General features: G+C 38.0%; 1 protein-coding gene and 1 pseudogene across 20 annotated transcripts in view; one reads left to right on the top strand and one right to left on the bottom strand.

Annotated features, from left to right (window-relative positions):
• BBX (BBX high mobility group box domain containing) overlaps positions 1 to 10,023 on the bottom strand; it is a 165,264-nt gene extending 155,241 nt beyond the window's left edge. For 5 of the 19 annotated variants that reach the window (XM_088144487.1, XM_088144481.1, XM_088144472.1 and 2 more), the window contains exons 1-2: positions 8,931 to 9,110; positions 6,197 to 6,269 (exon numbers count right to left, since the gene is read on the bottom strand). Coding sequence is in view for 7 of the 19 variants with exons in the window: in XM_088144472.1 (XP_088000598.1) it covers positions 6,197 to 6,258 (62 nt within the window). In the remaining 12 variants the exon portion in view is untranslated. Of the gene's footprint in view, positions 1 to 6,196; positions 6,276 to 7,128; positions 7,148 to 8,885; positions 9,111 to 9,238; positions 9,432 to 9,545; positions 9,684 to 9,918 lie in introns of those variants that run through there. The other 14 variants (XM_088144488.1, XM_088144485.1, XM_088144483.1 and 11 more) reach the window with 11 other exon arrangements.
• On the top strand, positions 9,191 to 22,434 carry LOC148215105 (protein FAM200C-like; annotated as a pseudogene). Its single transcript, XR_015796738.1, has 3 exons — positions 9,191 to 9,456; positions 17,706 to 17,761; positions 19,622 to 22,434. The product of XR_015796738.1 is annotated as a protein FAM200C-like (transcript).

Below are 22,434 nucleotides of genomic sequence, written 5' to 3'. Positions count from 1 at the left end.
GCTTCTGTTCACTTAGGGATTCACTGAAACATACAATTCAACCTGGGATATCTAAACTTTTGCATTCAGCTACAGCTTCCAACCCAGACAAGGTCAGCCAGGTACTGTCTCCAACTGAAGCTCAATATATATTCTAGCTATATTAAAACAATTAACAAAGTGCCTGAAAAAAATGTATTGCAAATAGACTATATAAATAATACAAGTTTCAAATCTAGGAGAAAAACAATTTTAAATTTAGGATAATCTATATCAATAACCCAACCTTAGCCATCTCTCAAAGTGAATCTGGATAAGGTCCCTGACATGCTATTTGTTCAGTTGCTATCCCCATTTGTAGCCTCATATAATATTGCTGCCACTGAGGCCCATGCCTAATTGCATTGTCCAGAAGTGCAAATGATATGTTGTATCTCACTGCCACTTAAGTCCACCGTTGTTCTTTAAGGGATGTTTTAAAATGAAAGCTTATATTTTCTACTAAGGGTCATGTACAATACTTGGAATACTGTACCAGATGATGACCTTGTCATCTCCACAGGAATGGATTACACTTGCTGTTATGATTCCCATGTTTTATATCTTTACTGTCTGCACATGCCCAAATGAATTCTCCGTAATTATTATATAACAGTGCAAGAGCCTATATATTTCACTTCACCAGTAAAATGCAAAATAATTACACTGCTAAGCACCATACAATATTTCTAGTCCACCTTGTGCATAGCAAAACATGCTGTATTTTTGAATATTCAATTAAACTTGAAAACAAGCAGTATTGTTTTCTTCCCATGACCAACAGAACAATATCCATCAATTACTTTCTATGGATCTATTGCATTAAATTACCATGACTCCTGCTGCTCTTTCCTATCTGCAGTAGACACAGAGCTATTGTCAGAGCTAGCTGTTGCAGGCAAAGCAAGCTCTGTGCAGGCAGATGAGCACACTAGAAAAAGAAACAGGCTTCTGGGGACAGTCTGAAAGCAAGCTAGTGTTGAATCAATTAACCAATTGCTCAAACTGAAGGGCCAGGGCCAAGTCTGGGATGTTCTAAAGCTGGGGAATTCTCCTGTCTCACCTGACAGCTGCTAAGTTAGTTACTAAAGTGTTCCATTTTGATCAATGATACTGGCTGTATCCAAGTATGACCCAGGAAGTTGTAACACTACTCAGAGAGCCAAGCACCTTGACCTTGTTTTCAAAGTTTCTGATTGAAAAGTCTGACATTTCCCATATAACTTAAATATGGCAGATAGCAAAACCAGAAGAAGAAAACAAAATTCCAACTCTTCTATAAATTGTTTTACATTACTATATTCTTGACATGTGATTCATGATTTCTGAATGGAATGAATTCACCTGGTAATGTATTTGTTTCATGCTATCTGTGAATCACCGTATGAATCAAGCCTCTTGACAATGTGCAATAAAAGCAATAAAATGAGTTATCAACAACATAATTCCTAAACGTAAGTCACCTACTATCTATTAAGGCCAAAAGAACACTGGAATAGGTCTTCACAGGCTTGCAAAATGTTAGGAAGGATGGAACTGCAACTATTTCTGTGGAACACTATTCCATAGAGTGGGGCCGCTACTAAAAAGACCTGCTGTCTGTTTCACAATGCAAGGAGGGGGATTCTCAGGAGGCCCTTTATTGATATTTGGATGCAATAGGCATGTTCAACTTTGACAAGCAGTGCTTGATATATCATACTGCTAGGCCATACTCGGCTTTAAAGGTAATGATCAGAACCTTGAATTGGTCCTAAAACTTATTGGCAATTGATGCAGTGACCTAAAAATTGGTGTTATTCTGCAAAATTGGATATGACCTGTGAGTAATCTGGCCATCTCATTCTGCACCAGCTGCAACTTCTGAGTCATCTCCACAAAGGCAGCACCACATGCACAGCATTACAGGAGTCCAGCCATGTGGTGACTGAGGTGTGAACTACTGTCACCGAAGCATCATCATTTTGACCAGGTAGGGCTGAAACTGGCACACTAGCTGGAGCTGGGCAAAGACTGCTTAGTCTGCACCTTCCACCTGCTGTTTAAGCAGGAGCCATGAATCCAGGAGAACTCCCACATCAGAGGCTACCTATTTCAGGGGGACTGCAATTCTGCCAGAAATAACTATAGGACCAATACCACCAGATATTTATTGATAAACAGCAACTCTGACCTGGTAGGATTTAATCACCACTAAGATTCTGATAGTCTCCAGTCACTGGTTCAGGATTTTTATGGCATCTTCAGCTTGGCTGGGGTGTCAATATATAACTGGGTGTCATCAGCATACTGATGGTACTTCACACCACATCAACAGATGACCTCTCTCAGAGGCCTTGCGCAGTATATAGCCTGACTGAATCTTCTGGTCCTGAACATTCAGAGCTAAAAAACAATTCTCCTGGTTAAATAAAATGACATGAGTCACCTTCTGTTGAAAAAGGCTTCCAGGGTCTGTATTAATTTGTTACCGAACATCACAATAGTTTTACATAATTGTCTCTTCTTTAAATATGGTTGACAGATCTGTGATTAGTATGGACACTTCAGTCTGAACTATAATTGATTATAATATTCAGACAAATAATAATTATCCATTGGCAACCTTTTATAATTCAGTGCCCTCCAGATGTCATAAAAATACAGTTCTTAACATACTACTGAGGATGCTGGTTTTGCCAGTTATGCATGATAAAAGCTACACTGAACTAATCTAGAAGCATCATCTGTGCCATGTGGACACAACATCAGAAATGCTTAAAAACTGTAACTCTGTTGATATTAATTTATTTCATTTATAATCCATCTTTCGGCTCAAATGAACCCACAAGGCAGATAACAAAGTTTAAAAAACAAAAACAGTAATTCTTAAATCAATTGATAATTAACATCCTGGCCTCTGGAAACATCCTGTCCAGATTTTTTTTAACTGGAAGAGAGAAGAAGCCAACTGCAACTCTGGAGAGAGCCCAGAAGCAGTCTAGGAAAAAGCCTTTTCTCCCAGCCCAACACACCTCACAGGTTTATTGCTGTGGGAAATAATGGGATGAGGGAGCATTATATGCTACCTTGAGCTCCTCAACAAAAGGAAGGATATGAATCTAATAAATAAACAATGAAACAAGCGCCTGATAGCAGGAAAATCTTCAGTAGGACCTCTCCTACAGATTGTCATGGTTGGACAGTTTGTAATTGAAGAGGTCTGTTAGTTGTACCTTAAGCAATTTAGGCTATTAAAAGTCAATACCTTATATTTTGTGCAATAGACAACTGCCAACTAGTGCTAATTTCAGTACAAGTACCATGTGATTCTTATATGGGGATAGCAGCCTAGTTGTTACTTTTTGCACAAGTTACAAGTTGTAGAAGCTTTCTAAGGGTAATTCACTGCAGTAGTGAAGATAAATTTTAATTAAGCCATAGATAACTTCACCAAATTACTAGTTCAGGAAAAATAGCAGCAGGTACTGTACATTAGCTGCAACTGTGCAAAAACACTCCCCACCACAATCACTATCTATGAATTCAGTGATAGTCAAGGATCAAAAAACTCTCCCAAAAGGCACTCCTATTGTAAAGTAACTGAACAATTCCCAAATCTAGTTACCTATTTACAAACAGTACCTGCATTTATCTGGATTTCATTTAACTATCCTAAGAATACTTACTTGGTATATTCAGCCAAATAAACATACATAAAGTCAGCCTGCATTTATTAATTGTAGTCTCAAATCCCTCTGAATTTGAATAAAACTTAACCATGCTTTTCATTAAGCTGATCCCAGTTCTCTCAAAGCCAACACAGATACATACCCATTTATTCAACTCAAACAATATAAAAGTTGTAAAGATTAAGTCAATACTGGGATTTAGCTGATAATTCTGCTATTATCTAAATCCAAACTTATTAAGACTATAAATAAACAATATTCAATATCTTGACTTAAACACACAAAAATGTATTCATATATTTATATTTGAAGTTCTGGACACTTTACAACTCAGTGTGTGCAAAAAACTGCCTCTAAACTTAACCTGCAATAAAGATTATTTAAAAACAGTTTTATATTTGTACGGTTTTGTTAAAACAGGATAGTTATTACACATAATAAACGAAGTTGTGTGTGTGCGTGTGTGGCATGGTGGTCAGGACAGTAAATATTATTTACTTACAGTATAGTTTTCTATATTCATCACTTTCTTAAAACTTTACACTAATACAATAATGTGGAAAAGAAAGACATAAAACAATTTCCCTTCCTACACCACCATATTTCATATTAGACATAGAATTTTAATTTAATTGCATATTTGAATATCTATTTAGAATTGCAGTGTGAAATATTATATATTATCTTACTACTGCACTATGAGGTAGTTGGATTTTTATGCCAGACTTCCAGTAAGGAATCTGAACAAATTCTTTGTTTACCACTTTCCATGATAGAGATGAGATTCCTGATACACAATCTTTAAACCACATCATGCTATGTGATAGAAGTATTGGAAGAGGGATGCAGATAAATTTCTGTCCATAATGATCTCCATAAATGTCAGTAATAAAGCTTCTGAAACTATACTGTATCTTCACTTTAGAATTATGAACTTTACCTATTTTTGGAGATGTTTATTTCTGACACAAGCTGTAATAAATTAGTTTATTCAAAATAATTTATACCCCTTTCCAAATAAAACTCCCTCAAAAGTCTTTGCATAAGAAAAAGTGAAACTATTCATTACCTAAAACAAAAGCATAACACATTTAGAATGGCAAAATAAATATGAACATCCATTCATGTACGGTAAGAGTAAATTCCAGATCTAAGTCCCTTTTGAAAACAGTCAGGTATGGGCCCAAATGCACATAGTCCATAAGGTATTTCAATAATATATCAAGCAACACGATGCCAGAATCAAGTCAGCACGTCTTGTCTGGTAATCAAGAGAGGGCCTGCCACAAGTCCCACCTCTGTGCAAAGTTCATGAGGCATGGATCAGGCAACAGGCCTTCTCAGGGGCAGCCCCACTTTATGAAATGCCTTCCCCAGAAGTATAGATGGCCAACTTTGTTGGCATTCTGTAAGCAGATCAAAGAAATTTTATTCACTGTTTGACCCTTAGCTTAGAATGTTCAGTCTCAAGAACACCCATCATATTTACTGATGATCTTTTGATGATGCCTTAATTTTGTGGTCTTCTTTTATCTTTTGTTGTTTAGACCTTTTTATATGCTGCCCAGAGTCTCTCAGGATTGGGATAGGCTATAAATATTGTGAAATAAATAAATAAATATTAACTTTTTAAAGACAAAAATTGCAGGACCTAAAATATAGCTACTGTTCCTATGGATGCCATGTCCTAATAATTAAAATTTGGAAAATTATTTTCACTAAGAAATTTAAATTATACAGAAAAAGTGAATTATACATCAAGATGTCATTTCTTTCCCCTAAGTTCTAAAAAGGGATACAGGATTCTATGAGTGAAATGGCAACTTATAGATATTATACTAGCCTATTTATAAGAATGCTATCCATTATAGATCTCATATTAAGAATCCTTAACTATTAATATTATGAGAAAAATCTCAATTTTTATGTACACGATCAAAACAATTAATTAAAATTAATATAAAACAGACAAGAGAAATTTCAATGAGCATCAATGTAGTATTGAATGTCTGCAGTTTTAAAATCAGATGAACTTGTTCCCTATTTCTAAAAGGTGCATCTATATTATTTTTAACACATAACTTTTAAATTATTCTCACCATTTCAGCTAGTTACAGTTGTGAAGCATTTTGCATACTGTATAACTCTTCTGCTATTTTAATAATCTATGGCATCTGTTACAATATATTAATCACAATAAATAAATAAATAAACAAATCTCTGGGAAAGGAGATTTTTCTCTTAAAATAATAAATTTGTTTAAATATTTGTTGGAAACAAGTTTTCAACATGATTAACCTAATTTATGTATTAACACACCACAGGTACCAACAAGGCAATTCACCTCACACATACGTATATTGCATGTCCTTACATTTGCTGACAGTGCTAATGGGAGACATGTTCTCAGTGAGGGCTAAAATCTGATCAAGCAGATTTGATCCCAAATGGTAGATTTTGTCTTATTAGTATCAATGATAATTTTTATATATAGTTTCCATACTTACCTAGGATGGTAAATGAAAATTACAGGGAGAGGAAAATTAAACTGTTTCCAATCGTTTGTCATGTGATAGTGACCTAGAAAATATTAAATAAAGAAATATCAATACTCCAGCAAGGCTGAAGGAATTTCAAACTTGTAACTTAATTTTGCTTCACCTTTTAACCCCCAACATTGTTATCAAAATGTGAATCAGGCTGTGCCTTGAGAAAACAAAAGTGACAAGCTGAAATAGCTAATGAAAGAAGCATCATGTTTATAAAAGGACACTGGGACTAAGCAACCAGAAGGGTGGTTTGTTTTTATTTTTCCTTCTCTTTTTCTCAGGTCACCATATCTAATACACCCTAAATGGCAAATACCAAGAAAGTTGAACTCAAATTGGAATAAGAATCTAAATAGGAAGGAAATCCCCTTGATGTGCACATGTGATCAATCAGTGAGGTATATAAATTTAAACTACATCACCATCATCTTCCAAATAAAATCTGAACCCAAACTGTAAATTAAAGATCTACACAGAAGCAGCAGCAACACTGTAGCATACTTCCTGATTAAAATCCCTGTTCCCTTTTCTCACCATTAAAGTCCAAAGAGAAAAATAACAGATAGATTTGACTCCCACCAGCCCACAGGGAAGGAAAAGAGCTTTTGCTTGCAAGCCACCCCCACCCGACTAGCCACCTACCCCACGATGTAAAGTGTAGGCAGGGCCACCAAGGTCTGAGGGTGAAAGCGAAGGTTATTAAATATGGAGTGCAGCTAAGAAACCCAAAGCTTTCCTTTTTTTCTTCTGGTCACCATCAAGTTTGCATCTTAGTTACAAAATGTCGATCTTAAAGGCTGACAAGACACAGGGAAAGAAAGAGAGTGAGGAAAAGAGAGTCCATCTTGCTGGGGTGGGGGGGCTTAATGAAAAGCAGCAATGTAACATACAAATCTCAACCTTCCTTGGAGAAAAGTCTGCACAACACCTTGCAGGAGAGCCTGAAGCAGAAGAAAGCAGACAGAGAGACAGGGAGGGTACATAGAGAGGGAGATGCCAGATCTGCCCCGATCCTCCTCCTCCACACCCTTTGCCTCCCCAGCGATATTTGGTGAATCAGACTGGCAGAAAACACCTCCCTTCTGCCGCTGCTCTTACTTCCCTGCTCCTCCTCCCCCCCCCCCCGCAGGCCCAAGCTATGATCCCGCGGCTGCTGCCACCAGGGAGGAGGAGAAAGAGGTGCCGCTGCTGGAGCCACATGGAAACTCAGAATCCTGTGGTAGCTCCATCTTCTAACACGTTTGGGGACAGACGGGGCGGAAAGGGGGGAGGGGATATAAACGTGTGCACATACAGACCCCAACATAAGTGGGCGTCTGGATGGGTGATAAACTGTCCCCTCTATCTCATCCGTGCACAGAGCAGGGATCTAAACGTGTCAAGAGCAGGACAAGCAATGGTTTCAAAACCCCAGGCCAAGTGATCGTCCTCAGAAGCCTGCTCTTTTCCTTCCACACTCACTGCAACCCCCCCCCCCCCGCCCCGCTTGTCTCTGACAAACTTTCCGACATCTACCGGCAAGTAGTCGCTAATCTGCCCCTTACACTTTTGGGGGGAACCGAAAATGAAAAATAAACGAACCAAACAAGAATCAAACCCTGATCGTAACATGAATGACCGCAACACGGGCATTTGCTTTACTCTCCACCCCCCCACCCCTTTTATTTCCCCCGACAGAAAAAAGAAAGCGGATGGTAGCGCTTGTCTGTCCTTTCTGTCCCTACCCCCTACGCACACACTCCCCTCGGTCGTACATGTTGTCTCAGCTTCTTTTTGCACCGTTTCATTTTACCTTCCTCATTCAACGGCAGCGGATTGTTACAGAGATATTCCTAACACAAACCTATCGCTTTCTAGATCCCGGGATTAAGGAGACGTTCTCCGTCTCCATCACCACCTCCTTTTGCTAAACTGTTTTTAAAAAGACCCGATGCTGGATCCAGCTATGCAAGTTTCATATAAAACACCAGGGAGGAAGGAGAGAAGAGGGAGGGAGGAGAGAGCAGGATGCAAGTCTGATTTCTGTAATTTACCAGCGACCCGATCTCGCAGCAGCAAATAACAGTTTACCACCAGTCTGCTGGTTGAAATCTCAATAACGCCTCCAAGACACACATTCCTCTTCCTGGGCAAATAATCTGCAAGTTTTCTGTCATCGCGACCATTCGGTGTAACAACTTACCTTTAGAAATAGGACTTTAAACTGCCAAGGCCTTCCTCTCCCCCCCCAGCCTCGCTCGCTCTCCACCTTAAACTTATTGACACAACATAATCCCACATTCATGCAAAATCCTGACACAGCCTCTCTCCTCCTACGTCCTTTCCTCCCCCCACAATCTCTCTTTATTCTTTCCCTCAGCTCGCACTATTTCCCTTTAAAAAACCCTCTAATAATTGCATATTTTGTTGTTTGTGTGGAAGAGCAGAGGGAGGGAAAGTGCTTGCTAGATATGATTCTGTACCGGAAAATGCCGATTCCCAACTCACCAAGTCGAGCTGAGCCCCACTGGATGGCTTTCCGCCCCGCACCCAGCCTCTCCCCCCCCCCCGCCGCCCACTCTGTGACACAAAACACGAGCCACGCAACGCAAATAAATCAACGCACCAACATGCCCCCCCCCGCTCAGTTCCGTGCCTCCACTCTTACAATCAAGTTTCGTTTCTTGCTGCCCATGTCAAGACACACACACACCAGGGGAAGGGGAAGGTTGTTTTCATTCCTCCGGTGGGCTGCCAGCTTTTATTTTATTTTCCTCCGCTCTCTCCGTCGCTGCCGCCGCCGCTACTCCTGTCTCTGCGTGGTGAGAGGGGTGCTGCTTTCCAACGCTGCCTGGCACTGGCTGGCCTACCCTTGTCCCCCCTCCCGCGCCGCCTTTCCTCCTAATGCATTGCATTACAACTCACCTCTTCCCTCCGCCTCTCCCACCTCCCCCCCATCCCGGCGCGCGCGCGCACAGCCGCACACAGGCACCACGGAACCCCAACCCACCCTCCGCTGACCTTCTCTCGGGTTCCCCCATCCAAAGTTTCAGGGGGCAGGCGAGCGTTGAGGCAGAAAGTGAACGGGAATTGTGGCAGGAGGCGGAGGACGTCAAAAGGTCTGCGCCTGCCTCGGAAGAGTCCAGCCAGCCGGTTGAGGCGGCTGCTGCTGGCGGCGGCGGCGGCGGCGGCGGTGCTGCTGCTGGCGGAGTCCTTGGGGGCTGCCCCAATGCTTTTAAGTGAGTAATAATAGAAAGGGAAGTGTTGGAAAGAGGAGCCCTTTTCTCCAGACTCGCTGAGGAAAAAAGGGGGAGACCGGGACACTTACCTCCCACTTGTGTGTGTGTATGAGAGAGAGAGAGAAAGTGGGCGCGCGCGCGCGTGTGCTAGCAGCTGTGGTCAGTCAGTGTTTCTTTATGTGAAAGTGAGGAGAGAAGCTCTCACCGGAGCCCACCGTACACTGTTTCGCATACAGTACATGTAAGCCGGAGAGACCGAAAACATTCATTTTTATAGAAGGGAGCCTGCCATTGGCTCGTGGACTGAAGGACAGGTTGGCCAGCCATACAGCTTGCCTGTTACACCCAAAGAGAAAAACGCACGCAACTACACTCACACGGAGGCGCACACTTACGGCCACATACACGGTCTCCCGCGCACGGCGCGTGCACGCACAGACACACGCAAATGCGATCACGTACCTATAAATCGGTCTTTTCTAGATCTGTAGGCAGCTTGGTGCCAGGGACGCAGGTAGAAAAGAGAAGGGGGAAACTCGGGTCGGAGACGAAATAGGCGCTCGCACACGCGCATACAATGTCCATTAACTGACGTGGGAGGGTTTCTTGGGTCATAAACTCCCAAGTGCCCTGGACCTAGAAGTGGGTTCCTTGGTCGCCGGCATGTGGTGCCCCACGGAAAAGCAAGGCTTTGTGTAACGACTTCCAAGGGGAGCTGATAAACAATTGCCGCGGGTCTGAATTTTAGTGGCTGTTGCTGAAATGACTCCAAGCTGGACTGATCCCACAGAGAGGCCAAGAATCCCGAAAAGAGAAGTTCATAACGCCGAAAATGCCTCTTTTGGGGGCGCTGCCGGGCAGACGGATACTTTCCTACTTAGAAGTAGCATCCCTCAGAAATGAAGGAATAAAAAAAAATCCACTGAAATAGGATTTTACTGTCAAAAGCTTCTCGTTCAGTAGCACCACAGCAAAACAATTCTGAGAAAGCTGCACAATTCAGGCTTAAAATATATTTAAGAGCCCAATTCTACTTTATATAGATATCTTTAAATTACTAACAGAAAAAATAGTGATTATTCAGATGATATTTCAGTATGGCAAGACTTTATTATGGTAGACCTTCCATGGATTACAATCAACTTCAGATGTATTTTGCATCTGGTATGGTGAATTGTAGTCCATTTATCGCATAGCTCTTTTTTCGGAGTCACTGAGATTGTTATTTTTGCTTCAACAGACTAACATGGCTGATCTGCTGGAAACTGAATTACACCAGCAATCTATGGTCATTCATTTGAGCCAAAGTGATAGCACCAGTATCAGACATGTTTGTTGGCACATTTTGGAGCTTGCTTAACTGGCCTAGTTTATTATGTATCATGATGTAGAAGAGCGCTTGAATGCCTTGAATTTATTTATTTATGATAAATGCTGTACATATCATATAACCACAATATTGAACTGGAAGAACAGCTATCAGTGGAATTTCCAACAATACATAACAACAGTTCTCCCCCCCCCCCCAGTGTTATCTGCAGTATGATATGAGATAATCTTTTAGCATCCATTTTTCTGCAATCTGAAAGTATTTGGTATAATACATGTTCTCCTACCTAGTAATTATATTGTGTATTGCAATTGTAGATTTTAAGGTAATTTTTTATTTATATATATATAGTACATACATACATGTATACATATCTATATTTGTTACTGACTAACCATCAGTGTATGCCTGCTCCTAATCAGCTTCTCTCAGGATTTATGGAAGTTGTGCAATATAATGAAAGAAGGAGGAGGAGGAGGAGGAGAAGATGTAGTAGTAGTAGTAGTAGTAGTAGTGATGGGCAGAGAGACTTAACAAAAGCAAATCTGGGGAAAGATTTTAAATTGGTTCCAAAATTTAGGTATTAATTGTAAAACATTATTGTGCTCGCATTTCATTTCCCTGTACTTTCAACATTTGAATAAAAAAAATGAGGTACATTCTCTCTATATAGAAAAAGTTTCTCCAGGATGTAGATTTTTGTGTGGTTTTTTTAATGTTTTTTTCTTTTTACAGGGAAGGAATGCCCAAGGGTATATGAAATTGTAGGGAGCTCATCAGCCATTTTACAAATTATGAGTTAGAAAACAATAATTTAGCCAGTACCTGTATTTGTACAGCTATCAAGGATTGTAGCTAATTCAGGCTCCCTGATATGCATCTGAGTGATAGTGATTAAAGCATGCATGGCTCCCACTCTGCTGTTGTTTAGAAGAGCCCTGAAGACCTGATTCTTCACCCAGGCCTTCGGTGAGCAAGATTGAGACCCCTCACTACATCATGCTTGCCATCTTTTATCTTTTATCTTTATTTTTGATTTTTTTATTTTATTGTAATTTCTTTGATTGTTGTGAGCCACTCAGAGTTGGGTGGCATACACATTTAATAAATTAATATTATTGATAATATTGTTACTATCTTTCATATCTCTGTATTATGGCTGAATTCCACAAAAACATTTTAATTTGTTCCACATACATAAAGGATACTCATAATTCTTAGATGCTTTCCTCTTTATTCAATCTGTAAGAATTTTGAAACTAAGGGAATTTTCAAAAGTAATGTCATAATATGTCACAATGTGTTTTATTAAAGAAAAATATATTTTAGTTTTTGACTGTGGATATTGATCAGTTGTATGTTCTGTCTATGGCAATATAAGATACTAAGCTCCTTGATTATTAGCAATATTGAAATAATTATTTGTATTTTCACTTAGTTTTAACAAATAACATAAACTGTTTCTGAACTAACACTTTAGATCATACAAGAGTTTTGACTAAAACTAGAAAATCAATTACATTCAGTAAACCATGGCTAAATTGACAATGTCAACAGCATGTTGCCTAAACACAAAGAACCAGGTCTGTAAAGAGAAAAATATGGGGGAAAAAAATTAATCACCTCATGTTTCTTAGACTCACACATATACAAAACATTGAGCCACTAGGTAAATCAGTCTACAAAGGATGCACCTAAGAAGGGCATACCATTTTTCATGTTCACAGTTGCCTTTCCAGGTTATAGTCAACACTCATGTGAACCCTTAAACTCTAAGGTAAACTTCAAAAGACTATCACAATATATTTATTAGTCTTAAACGTGCCTGACGATAATTGCTGTTTGTGCAATGGGGTTTTATTTATTTAGGAAACCTATATTACTACCCATACCATAACTCTTGAGTGGCTCACAGCAACGATTTCATTAATATGAACACCATTCTAGTATGTCCTGAAATCAACAGCCTAATGCTAGGACATAATTCTGATCAACTGTAAAGTGAGATAATTTAACCTCAGTAATATAGTTGAATTATTCTGGGTATTTCACTGAAAATTATTGCAAAGTAACATACAGTAATGTCTGTTATGTTAATGTATTAAATGTGATGCTATTTTTTTCTTTTTGATACTTTTCAAATTGACTAATAATGTCTACATATGTTAAATATTGTACCAGAAATTATATATTTAAGCATTTAATGTTTGAAAATTGAACATGTCATTGAAAGACTACACTGTTGAAAGATGTATAAGAAATGCATTATATACATCTGTTTTACTTTATCTAGCCATAATTAGAACAGATATATTTCTTGTGATCAAATAATATATTAGACTGGATCAAACATGAAACCAGAATTTTAATTCCTGATTTATTGAACAAACCATGGTGATCTGATTCACACATTATCCACGCTTAATGAATGGGTTTATACATCACACTAAGCCATAAGTAAATAAAAGTGGATATTATACATATTAGAATTTAGGTCTTAATCAGGTGATAATGCCAGGTGATAATGACATTTGACAGAGGAAAACATTCTAATGTTAAAGAAAAAAATGCATGCTATGACTACCCAGCTAATCCAATTTCATGTACAGTATATTGGTGTCTGGCCAAATTAATTTAGAAACAATACTTTCAGACGTTTCCACAGAAGTTTTGGGAAAAATTGATGACAAAATGTGCCTCTTTATACTGTGCTGCAAATTTTGCCCCTTTTGTACTTGTGATACAACATCACTCATAATACATAAGATGTGTGCATTGTGACATCACCACACACATTTCATCATTTTGATGAAATACTGGGTTGCTGTGGCTGCCCCTGGTTCTTTAAGAACAGAGTTGTTGGGAATCAGGTGGCAAACAAATTTAATAAATTATAATGACACAAGAATAAACTTGTTGAATCAATCAGAATTATTTGAATTAAATGAAAAGGAGTTGACTTAGTTATTATCACTGCATTATTAACACCTCATACAAAATCATTGGATAATTTCAATAGTTTCATTTAGACATTGAACAGACTAGAAGATGGGATTCTTGATGCTTCATGGCATTACCATGAACCAACCAGCAGGCCATGAAAATACAATGCCTCCAAGCCACCCTGAACAGCCTCTACAGAAAAATATCATGGTCAAAAGTATAAAAAAAGCTAGTGAGTGTTTCAGTAAAATCTAATGAAAGAGAGAGAAAAAAATATCCCTTATCTACTTTTTCCACACATCATGAATATGCTGATGATTGCATCTTGTAACATCAAAATCCATAAAATTATACATTGTGGGTGATAACTCGTTTTAGTTTTTGATTGACATAATAACTAAATGTCATTCAGTTCTAATATTATGACGAAGACAGAACAATTCTGTCCATTTTTTCCATGTCATATGTAAGTGCAGCACTACATCGGACCAAGACCAATCTTAGTTGAACATTTTGTTTTTTACAGTGGTCAAACTGTTTGCTCATAAGCAGGCACATTCCTCTTCACTGTTGTTCCCCTGTCATTCTGTATTGGAAGCATACTGTCCAACCCATATGTAACATTTAGTCTTCAAGACCAATAGTCCTTGATATAGTTCCATAAATGTATCTAATCTTTTGAATTCATTCAAATTAGTGGTTATCACAATTTCTAATAAATTTGACAAGTTAATTATGTACTTTGGAGAACTACTTTTTGTCTGGTCTAAATCTCATTTCAGACAGGTTTATCAGATGGTCCCTAATGTTAATGTTGTGTGAGAGGCCAGTAGTATCTTTTACCATACCAATTAAAGGTCGGAACCTCCTGAGTTCAGAGTTCTTTTGGAAGACATATTTTTCCATGTCTGTTTCCATATCCAGTATCTTTACATATGTAGTAATACTGGTTCTTTGTTCTTTCAGCAGCTCTCTGAAATTCTTCGTTAAGTTCCTTCCTGAGATCTTTGCCTTTCTTGGTTCTTGCTTCTTGGCAATTTCTGTGGCTTGTTCTGACATCAAGTTTGCTTTCTTCTGTTTCTTGGTCTTTAGCAGTCTCTTTTCACATTCACCGTTAACAACAACTCTGATTTCAATCAACAGTTCATCCTGTTCCCTACCAATCAGGTTCAAAACTTCAAAATGATTCCTGATGTTCTCCTTGAAAAAAGTGGGTATATGCTCAACATCATATAATAGAAATTGGTTGGCTTTCTTCTTTTCTTTAGCTCTACTTGGAAGTCTACTTGGAACTTACATATGAGCAAGTTGTGATCCGTTTCACACAAAGCCTCTGGCCACATCTTTGCTGCTATAACTAAGCTCTTCCACCTCCTTGTATCAATAATGTAGTCAATCTGATTCCTGTTACTCCATCTGGTGACGTCCACGTATATAGATGTTATTTTGGTTGTTTGAGGATTATGTTAGAAATGAAGAAGTAACTGGATTGACTGATATTGGCAAGACATTCTGCTTCATTTCCACTTCCTAGGCCATATAGTCCAGCTGCATTTCTTCCTTAATATTTCCAACTTTGACATTCCATTCTTTGTCCATAAGCAGCACATCATACTTGCTTGTTCTGTCAATTTCACACTGAACTTGATCATAAAACTCATCAATCTTCTCTTCTACATCAGTGGTTGGACCATCAACTTGGAAGATCATTGTATGAGAGGGTTGTCCACAAAGTCTAATTCATAATATGTGGTCATTGATTGCATTGTTGCCAAGTACTATTCTTGCTTTTTCCCTAACTGTAAAAGCAATACTATTTCTTTTTTGTTTTTCATGTCCTGAGTAGTAAACAGTGTGATCTTCTGACTGAAAGTGTCTAATTGCAGTCAATCTCAATTCGCTGCTTCCTAGAACATCAGTGTGTAGTCAATTCATTTCATCTTTCACTGGTTAAGCTTTCCCATGTTTATGCTTCTTACATTCCACATTCCCACTGTAATTCTGTCTTTGCAGCTTTGGATTTTCTTTTCCTTCAAGGCAACATTAGCAATTAGATGTCCTGAAGGCTTTAATTTAGCCACATCATAAACACCATTAGTACTCGGAAAGATCCCAGCTCTTACTCAGTAGCATGTTGAGTGCCATCTGACCTGCCATCCATCATCTAGCACTATATTGTCTATCATTTTATATTTTCTATAAATGTGGTTTTCTTGGTAAAAATAAGGAGTGGTTTACCATCAGCTTTCCCATATAGTATGAATTGATGCCTTTGCTGTTGTCACTTAAGGTAATCATCCACCTCCAGTGACTTTCTATATCATCGCTGCCCAATATACTGTAGATGTTGCTTGCTTTAGCTGGGCAGCTGGGATGACCTTCACATGTTGGGTGACCCTACTGGGATTATACACCCTTGGCATTTCTTTACTCTCCCTCCCTGGAACATTCCACCCCCACCTGCACCCCCGCTTGATAAGACAGCACAACAGGATTTGTGGGGAGGGAGGAATCTCTAAATTATAAATTTATTAAATTTTAAGTAACTATTACACAAGGGCATTTGTTTCTTAAAATTAAAACTAGTAGAGCATAATTTAGCAAAAAATGGATGACTGAGAATTACTTTGGAGATTGAGTACACAAGATGGTACATATACTGAATAAAGCAAACCTGTCAATTGTGCAATAATGCTATGTTAACTTGATTATTAGCAGTGAATAAAAAGGATTGTAATACAAAATTCTGGAGGACAGTCCACTGGGGAAGACATCATCATTTAGTAACATTTGTTAAATAATTTATAATTCCTATTATTTGAAGTCCAGATTCATATAATCTGGATTAAATATTTCAATTAGTAATCATAACTATAACCAATAATTACTAGAAAGAAAATAGGTGCAATTGAGAATGTTATCGTTGCAATACACAAAACCTACTTTGCCAGCATTTTTTTTTTTTCTGTCCATTGCACTATCTTCCTTTGGAAACAAACAGTATTCTTTAAAAAAAATCTTCACAAATTGAAGTTTATTAACTTCATTGAGACATGTATGAGATGTTTTATTATTCTGTTTTTGCACTTTGCCTGGGGGCAGAGGTGACCATTGGTGGCTCTGCAGTGCCATGATCTTTCTGGGTAGTGTTGCATGTTTTATTATGAGAGATGTGAAGCATTAGCCAACCAGCTGCTGCCTAAGCCTGCAGGCCTCGTATATGAGCTCTTACCATGACCAGCTATATTAAAGGCCATTGTATTCTCAGGAAAGAGAGGCTATAAGGCTGCCAGAGAAACACATATTTTATCTGTACAACAATATTCTCATAGTTATGAGCTATATCCACAGACCTGCTGATTTTCCTTATGTGTAATAAATTTTCCTCTGCCCTCATCAATAAGGTTATTGGGTATCTTTTAATCTTAGAAAAGGAACTCACATAAATAGATGGTCCAATGTATTTGGTCTCATCTTTTGTTTTAAAATCTTTCCATTTTTCAAATGCTAGATGCATATTTTTTATTTTATATATAATATTTCATTTATATCTTGCCTTTTCTCCAGAATTCTGCATTGTGGCCGTCATTTTTTTTTCCCCCTTGGGCTAAGAAATAGTCACCTGTGAGTTCTATGGTCAACGAGGATTTTTTTTTTTCTGCATTTTATTTGCCATCCCAATCATGGAGCATCTAGTTGACTATTCATATTATTTTATTCTTAAGAATATGAAGAATTATGAGCAATTATTAAGGTCATTCTTAGTATTTTGTTTTCAGCCTAATTGGTAAGTCAGCTAGATGTTCCATGATTGGGATGGCAAATAAAATGCAGATCTCCTTGGCTGTATTATAGTATCTTCATCCTGGATCCACAAGTTACCCAAATGTAATTGTTTAATACTACACCCAAAGGTGTATACCCAAATTATATAAAGCCTTATGATACTCAGAATTCTATCACTACTCTATTACAGGAATAAATCAGGACTGTACTGATGTACGAGTTGCTGCAAAAGTTGGTGTAAATACTGTAGGTATAATATATGTGTGTGTGTGTGTGTGTGTGTGTGTGTGTTTCTATAGAGAGACCTTCAAACTCTTACAATCCCATCTGTTCCTCTTGATTCTTGGCCTCAAGGAAATGTCTTTTTATAGATTGTTTTATTCTTTTTTTCTTTTGTTTTCCCTATTATTGTTTCTATCTTATGTTTTTATAATCTTTGTAAACCTGTTTTGAATTCTTCAAATCAGAAATGTTATATACATTCTTTTAAAAGATAAATAATTGCAAGTTCATTTTTTACAAAGTTTGGTGTAGTGGTTAAGGCGTCAGGCTAGAAACCAGGAGAATGTGAGTTCTAGTCCCACCTTAAGCACAAAGCAGCTGGGTGACCTTGGGGCCAGTCTCTCTCTCTCAGCCCTAGGAAGAAGGCAATGTCAAACCACTTCTGAAAAACCTTGCCAAGAAAACTGCAGGGACTTGTCCAGGTAGTCACCAGGAGTAAAAAAAAAAGCTAACTTGAAGACACCCCCCCACACACCAAAATTTATAATTTAGTTAAAAATATATTTTAAGTTTGTTTTTTATGTCAAATCACATAACAAAAGGTGTTTTTCACTTAAAGGATATGGAAAATGTTTAAATGCAACCTTCTGGGCCATCTGATGGACTGGGCTGTAGCAAAAAACATATTTGCAATCATGGCTAGTTCATTAACTATTATGCTTCCTGGGCCAGATTTGGCAACAGTGATTTATGCCTTCATGACATCACCATTTTAACTACTGCAGTATCTTTTACATGGGATTATCTTTGAGCAGTGTCCAAAAGTTACAATCAGTGTTAAATATGGTAGCTAGCTTTGCTAACAGACGCAAGATACAAGGTTCATATAGCATCTGTATTTAAATATCTATACAGTTTTCATTATCTATCAGATGTTAGGGCTTGGTTTTCTGAGGTTCTGCCTCTCCCTTTATGAACCTCTCAGCCATTAGAATTTGCAGTATAACCCTTACAAAAATGCCTCCACTGCCAGAGTTCATTTATCTGGCATGAGGGAGAGGACCTTTTCTTGCATAACTCCCAGATTATGGAATGTACTCTCCCAGGAGTTGCATTTGACCCCCTACTCTGTGATTGAAAAACATCTGTAAAATGAATTTCTTTTGCCAGGCTCATATTGTAATGATTAATTACAGTATTTTAACATATTTTTAAAAGCCACTTTGTCTTCTGTATTTTAATAATTAAAGGTTAGTTATTAAAATATAGAAGACAAGGTGGTTTTTAAAAGAAGGAATATACTGTAAATCATTGGTTCTCAACGGGGGCGGTGGGAGGATGCTGAGGGGTGGTGAACTTGTTTTGGGCGATAGGGGGGCGGTGGGCATGTTTTGGGCGGTAGAGGGGCGATGAGCATGTTTTGGCATTCGAACTTAATTTTAAAACTCCCCCCAAAATTTATTAAATCGATTATCCGGTTTACACCATTTGTACCAGCAATAAAACAAACTTACGTGACGGCTGCCCTCACACACTTCTAAGAATAGTGAGACAAATTTGTATTCTAGGTAGGCTGACCTTGAAAAACTCAACACTACAATTCTTCTCCGATCCCAACCAGCGCAGCCCGTGCGTCAGCTGTCTTCCCGCGCGATTAATCGCAGTACGTGCGTTGAGTGTCCTTTCAATATGAATGTTTGATTTGACCCGTGTTTCCTGAGTTGCTTTTCGTTCGCTTCATTTCTGTTTTTTCCCCTCAGTTTCGATTTACTTTCATTGTTTATTTGGCCAGTCGGCTAGGTAAGTGCGCTTATTAGTTCTTTATCATGGTCGTGAATTATTAATTTTGAGAAATAGTTATCTTTCCCTCATCATATTTTGCAGCCGCCAACGATGTTGGTTAATAAAAAGAAGTGTCGTCAATACAGTTCCACGTACTTGAAGTTCAGATTTGTTCCTTCGCCGAACTCGCAACTACCCATGTGTTTACTTTGTAACAAAGTGTTATCTAATGAGGCAATGAAACCGTCTCGTTTGCAGGAGCATCTGCAAAAAATTCATCCTGACAAACAAAATAAAGATTTGTCGTTTTTCATGAACATCAGGGACAAGTTTCTAAGGCACCGTCTGTCTCAGGCTTACTAGGAACCTCATCAAAAAAATGCAACGATGGTTTGATAGCCTCTTATATCAAAATAGCTAAATCGGGGAAAGCTCATACCATCGGCAAAGAGTTGATACTGCCGGCTGTCAAGGAAGTTTTAGAAACGGTTTTACACTATCCAGCTGCATCCAATGTTATAAAAAATGACCATTAAGCAATGATACAGTGCGACGAATTGATGAGATGGCTGAAGATGTTGAAGCTTCCTTATGCAAACTTTTGATACCCACCGAATTTTCTCTTCAGGTTGATGAATCAACCTTGCCAAGTACTAATGAGGCTTTACTGTTAGCGTACGTCCGGTTTGTGAAGGAAGGAAAAATTATTCAAGAGATGCTTTTTGCAAGAAGCTTGATTGCAGATACTAAAGGTGAATCTATTTTTAATACTGTCAAAGATTATTTTAAAGAGAAAAATATTCCTCTTGCGAACATTATGTCTGTTGGCACCGATGGAGCTCCAGCAATGGTGGGTCGTCATCATGGGTTCATCGCCCTTTTGAAGAAAGAGGTACCAGGTATTTTAGCTGTTCACTGCGTGATTCAGAGACAGCATTTAGTTGCAAAAACCTCAGCGACCGTTTGCATCAGTCATTACAATATGCCATCTCTCCTGTGAACAAAATTCGCAGCAATGCTCTCAATGATCGATTATTCGGGCAGCTGTGTAAGGACAACGATGAAGAATTCAGTCGCTTGCTTCTACACACTGAGGTTTGCTGGCTTTCCAAAGGCGCCTGCCTCAATAGGTTCTGGAATCTTTTCGACTCTGTACTTGAGTTCCTCAAAGAGAAAGAGCTCTGAGAGACAGATTGCTACAATTTAAGATTGATGTTGCTTACATGGCCGATTTATTCGCAAAATTCAATGGAATTAATTTGCAGCTTCAAGGTGAAGAGCTCAATTTGATCACAACAAAATCTGTTATTTCTGCCTTCCTAAAAAAACTCACTTTGTGGAAGCAGAATTTTGGTCGCAACAAGTTCAGCCAGTTTCCAATCTTGTCGGATCTGCATAAGAGCAGTGAAATCCCCTTCGAAGAAACACAAGTTTACTGTCAACACCTTGAGTCTTTGCACAAGGACTTTTCTGAGCATTTTGAGGATATTTTGTCCCTGGAAGTCCCTCAATGGGTCATGAACCCTTTTATGAATATTGAGACAGCAGAGGTTCAGATTCAGGAGGAATTGGCCAAACCTTCAACTAATGAAACTTTGAAAGCCAGCTTCCAGAATGGTGATCGTCTCACAGAATTTTGGCTTCAAAGTAACATCAATCGCCTCTACCCAGGACTGTGGACTATCATCAAAAAATTTTTAATTGCCTTCCCTTCCTCCTACCTTGTCGAGTGAGGATTCAGTGCTGTGACTGATCTAATTACAAAAAAGAGAAGTCAACTCCAAATCGTGGAAAGAGGGGACTTGCGCCTTCATCTCTCTAACAATATTGAACCGAACTTTCAGAAAATGGCTCTGAACCATCAAGCATAACCGTCCCACTGACATAATCAAGCATGTTTACTCTTTTAGCATATTTTTTTGCTGCTTTTTTAAATTATCTAATTAAGAATAAAGAATTTTTAAACATTAAAAAAGCATTTACAAAAAAAATAAAATTAATAAAATTAAAAATTAAAAAAATTAAAAAAACGAGCATCAAAAAAAATAAATAAACGTATTTACAGCATTTTGAAATAAATGTATTTACATAAAAGAGCATTTAAGCATTTTTTTTTTTGCATTAGTCATTTTAATTTTAATAAAAGGAATGCAATTACCTTCCAGGGCAAAGGTATCAAGTTAAATCGAACAAATTTGGTGTGTAAGTCTACTGAAAAAAATTACTTAAAATTTTTGCCTTTTATAATTCAGTAACTGCCCCCCCCCCCAATACCCTAAATTACAGAATTTTCACAAAGGGTGGTGTTGAAATATTTTCCGGTTCTTAGAGGGGCGGCAGCTTCAAAAAGGTTGAGAATCACTGCTGTAAATCAAATATTTCAATATAAAATTTTATTTATTTTTATAGAGTTTAGCGATCAATTTAATTTGATACAGGCAGGACAGACCATTTATTTCTTTACATTTATTATTTAAACTTATTACATTTATTTATTTAATACTTTTATACCCTGCCACACAATCCCATAGGAATTTTATATAGGCATAAAATACCAAATTCTTGAAATATCCCTGCTACAAAGTACAATTTTTAATTTGTGCTTTAGGAAATTTCTAATACTTTAGAAAAGGTATCAGCAATCTGGTGCCCTCTAGATGGTATGGATTTCAGTTCCTATCACTCTCACCAACATGGCCAGTAGCTGTAACCTATTGTGGTGAGTTAACTTACTATGGATTGTGGGAACTGTAACCAAAATGTCTGAAGTGCACGAAGTTAGTTATTCCTGTTGACACATAGAATAAATACACCATTAGACCTTGACTTACTTGTTTACTATATCTATTTAACTATCCCAAATGTATAACTTTCTGTGGTGTACAACAAGTGAAACAGATCAGTAGTAGTACAAA

The sequence above is a fragment of the Python bivittatus genome, unplaced genomic scaffold, assembly GCF_059951505.1.
Source record: "Python bivittatus isolate LINGU-HERP-01145 unplaced genomic scaffold, Pbiv_v1 ctg000350_np1212, whole genome shotgun sequence".
In the NCBI taxonomy this organism is placed as follows: Eukaryota; Metazoa; Chordata; class Lepidosauria; order Squamata; family Pythonidae; genus Python; species Python bivittatus.
This window is presented reverse-complemented; position numbering and strand designations above follow the sequence as displayed.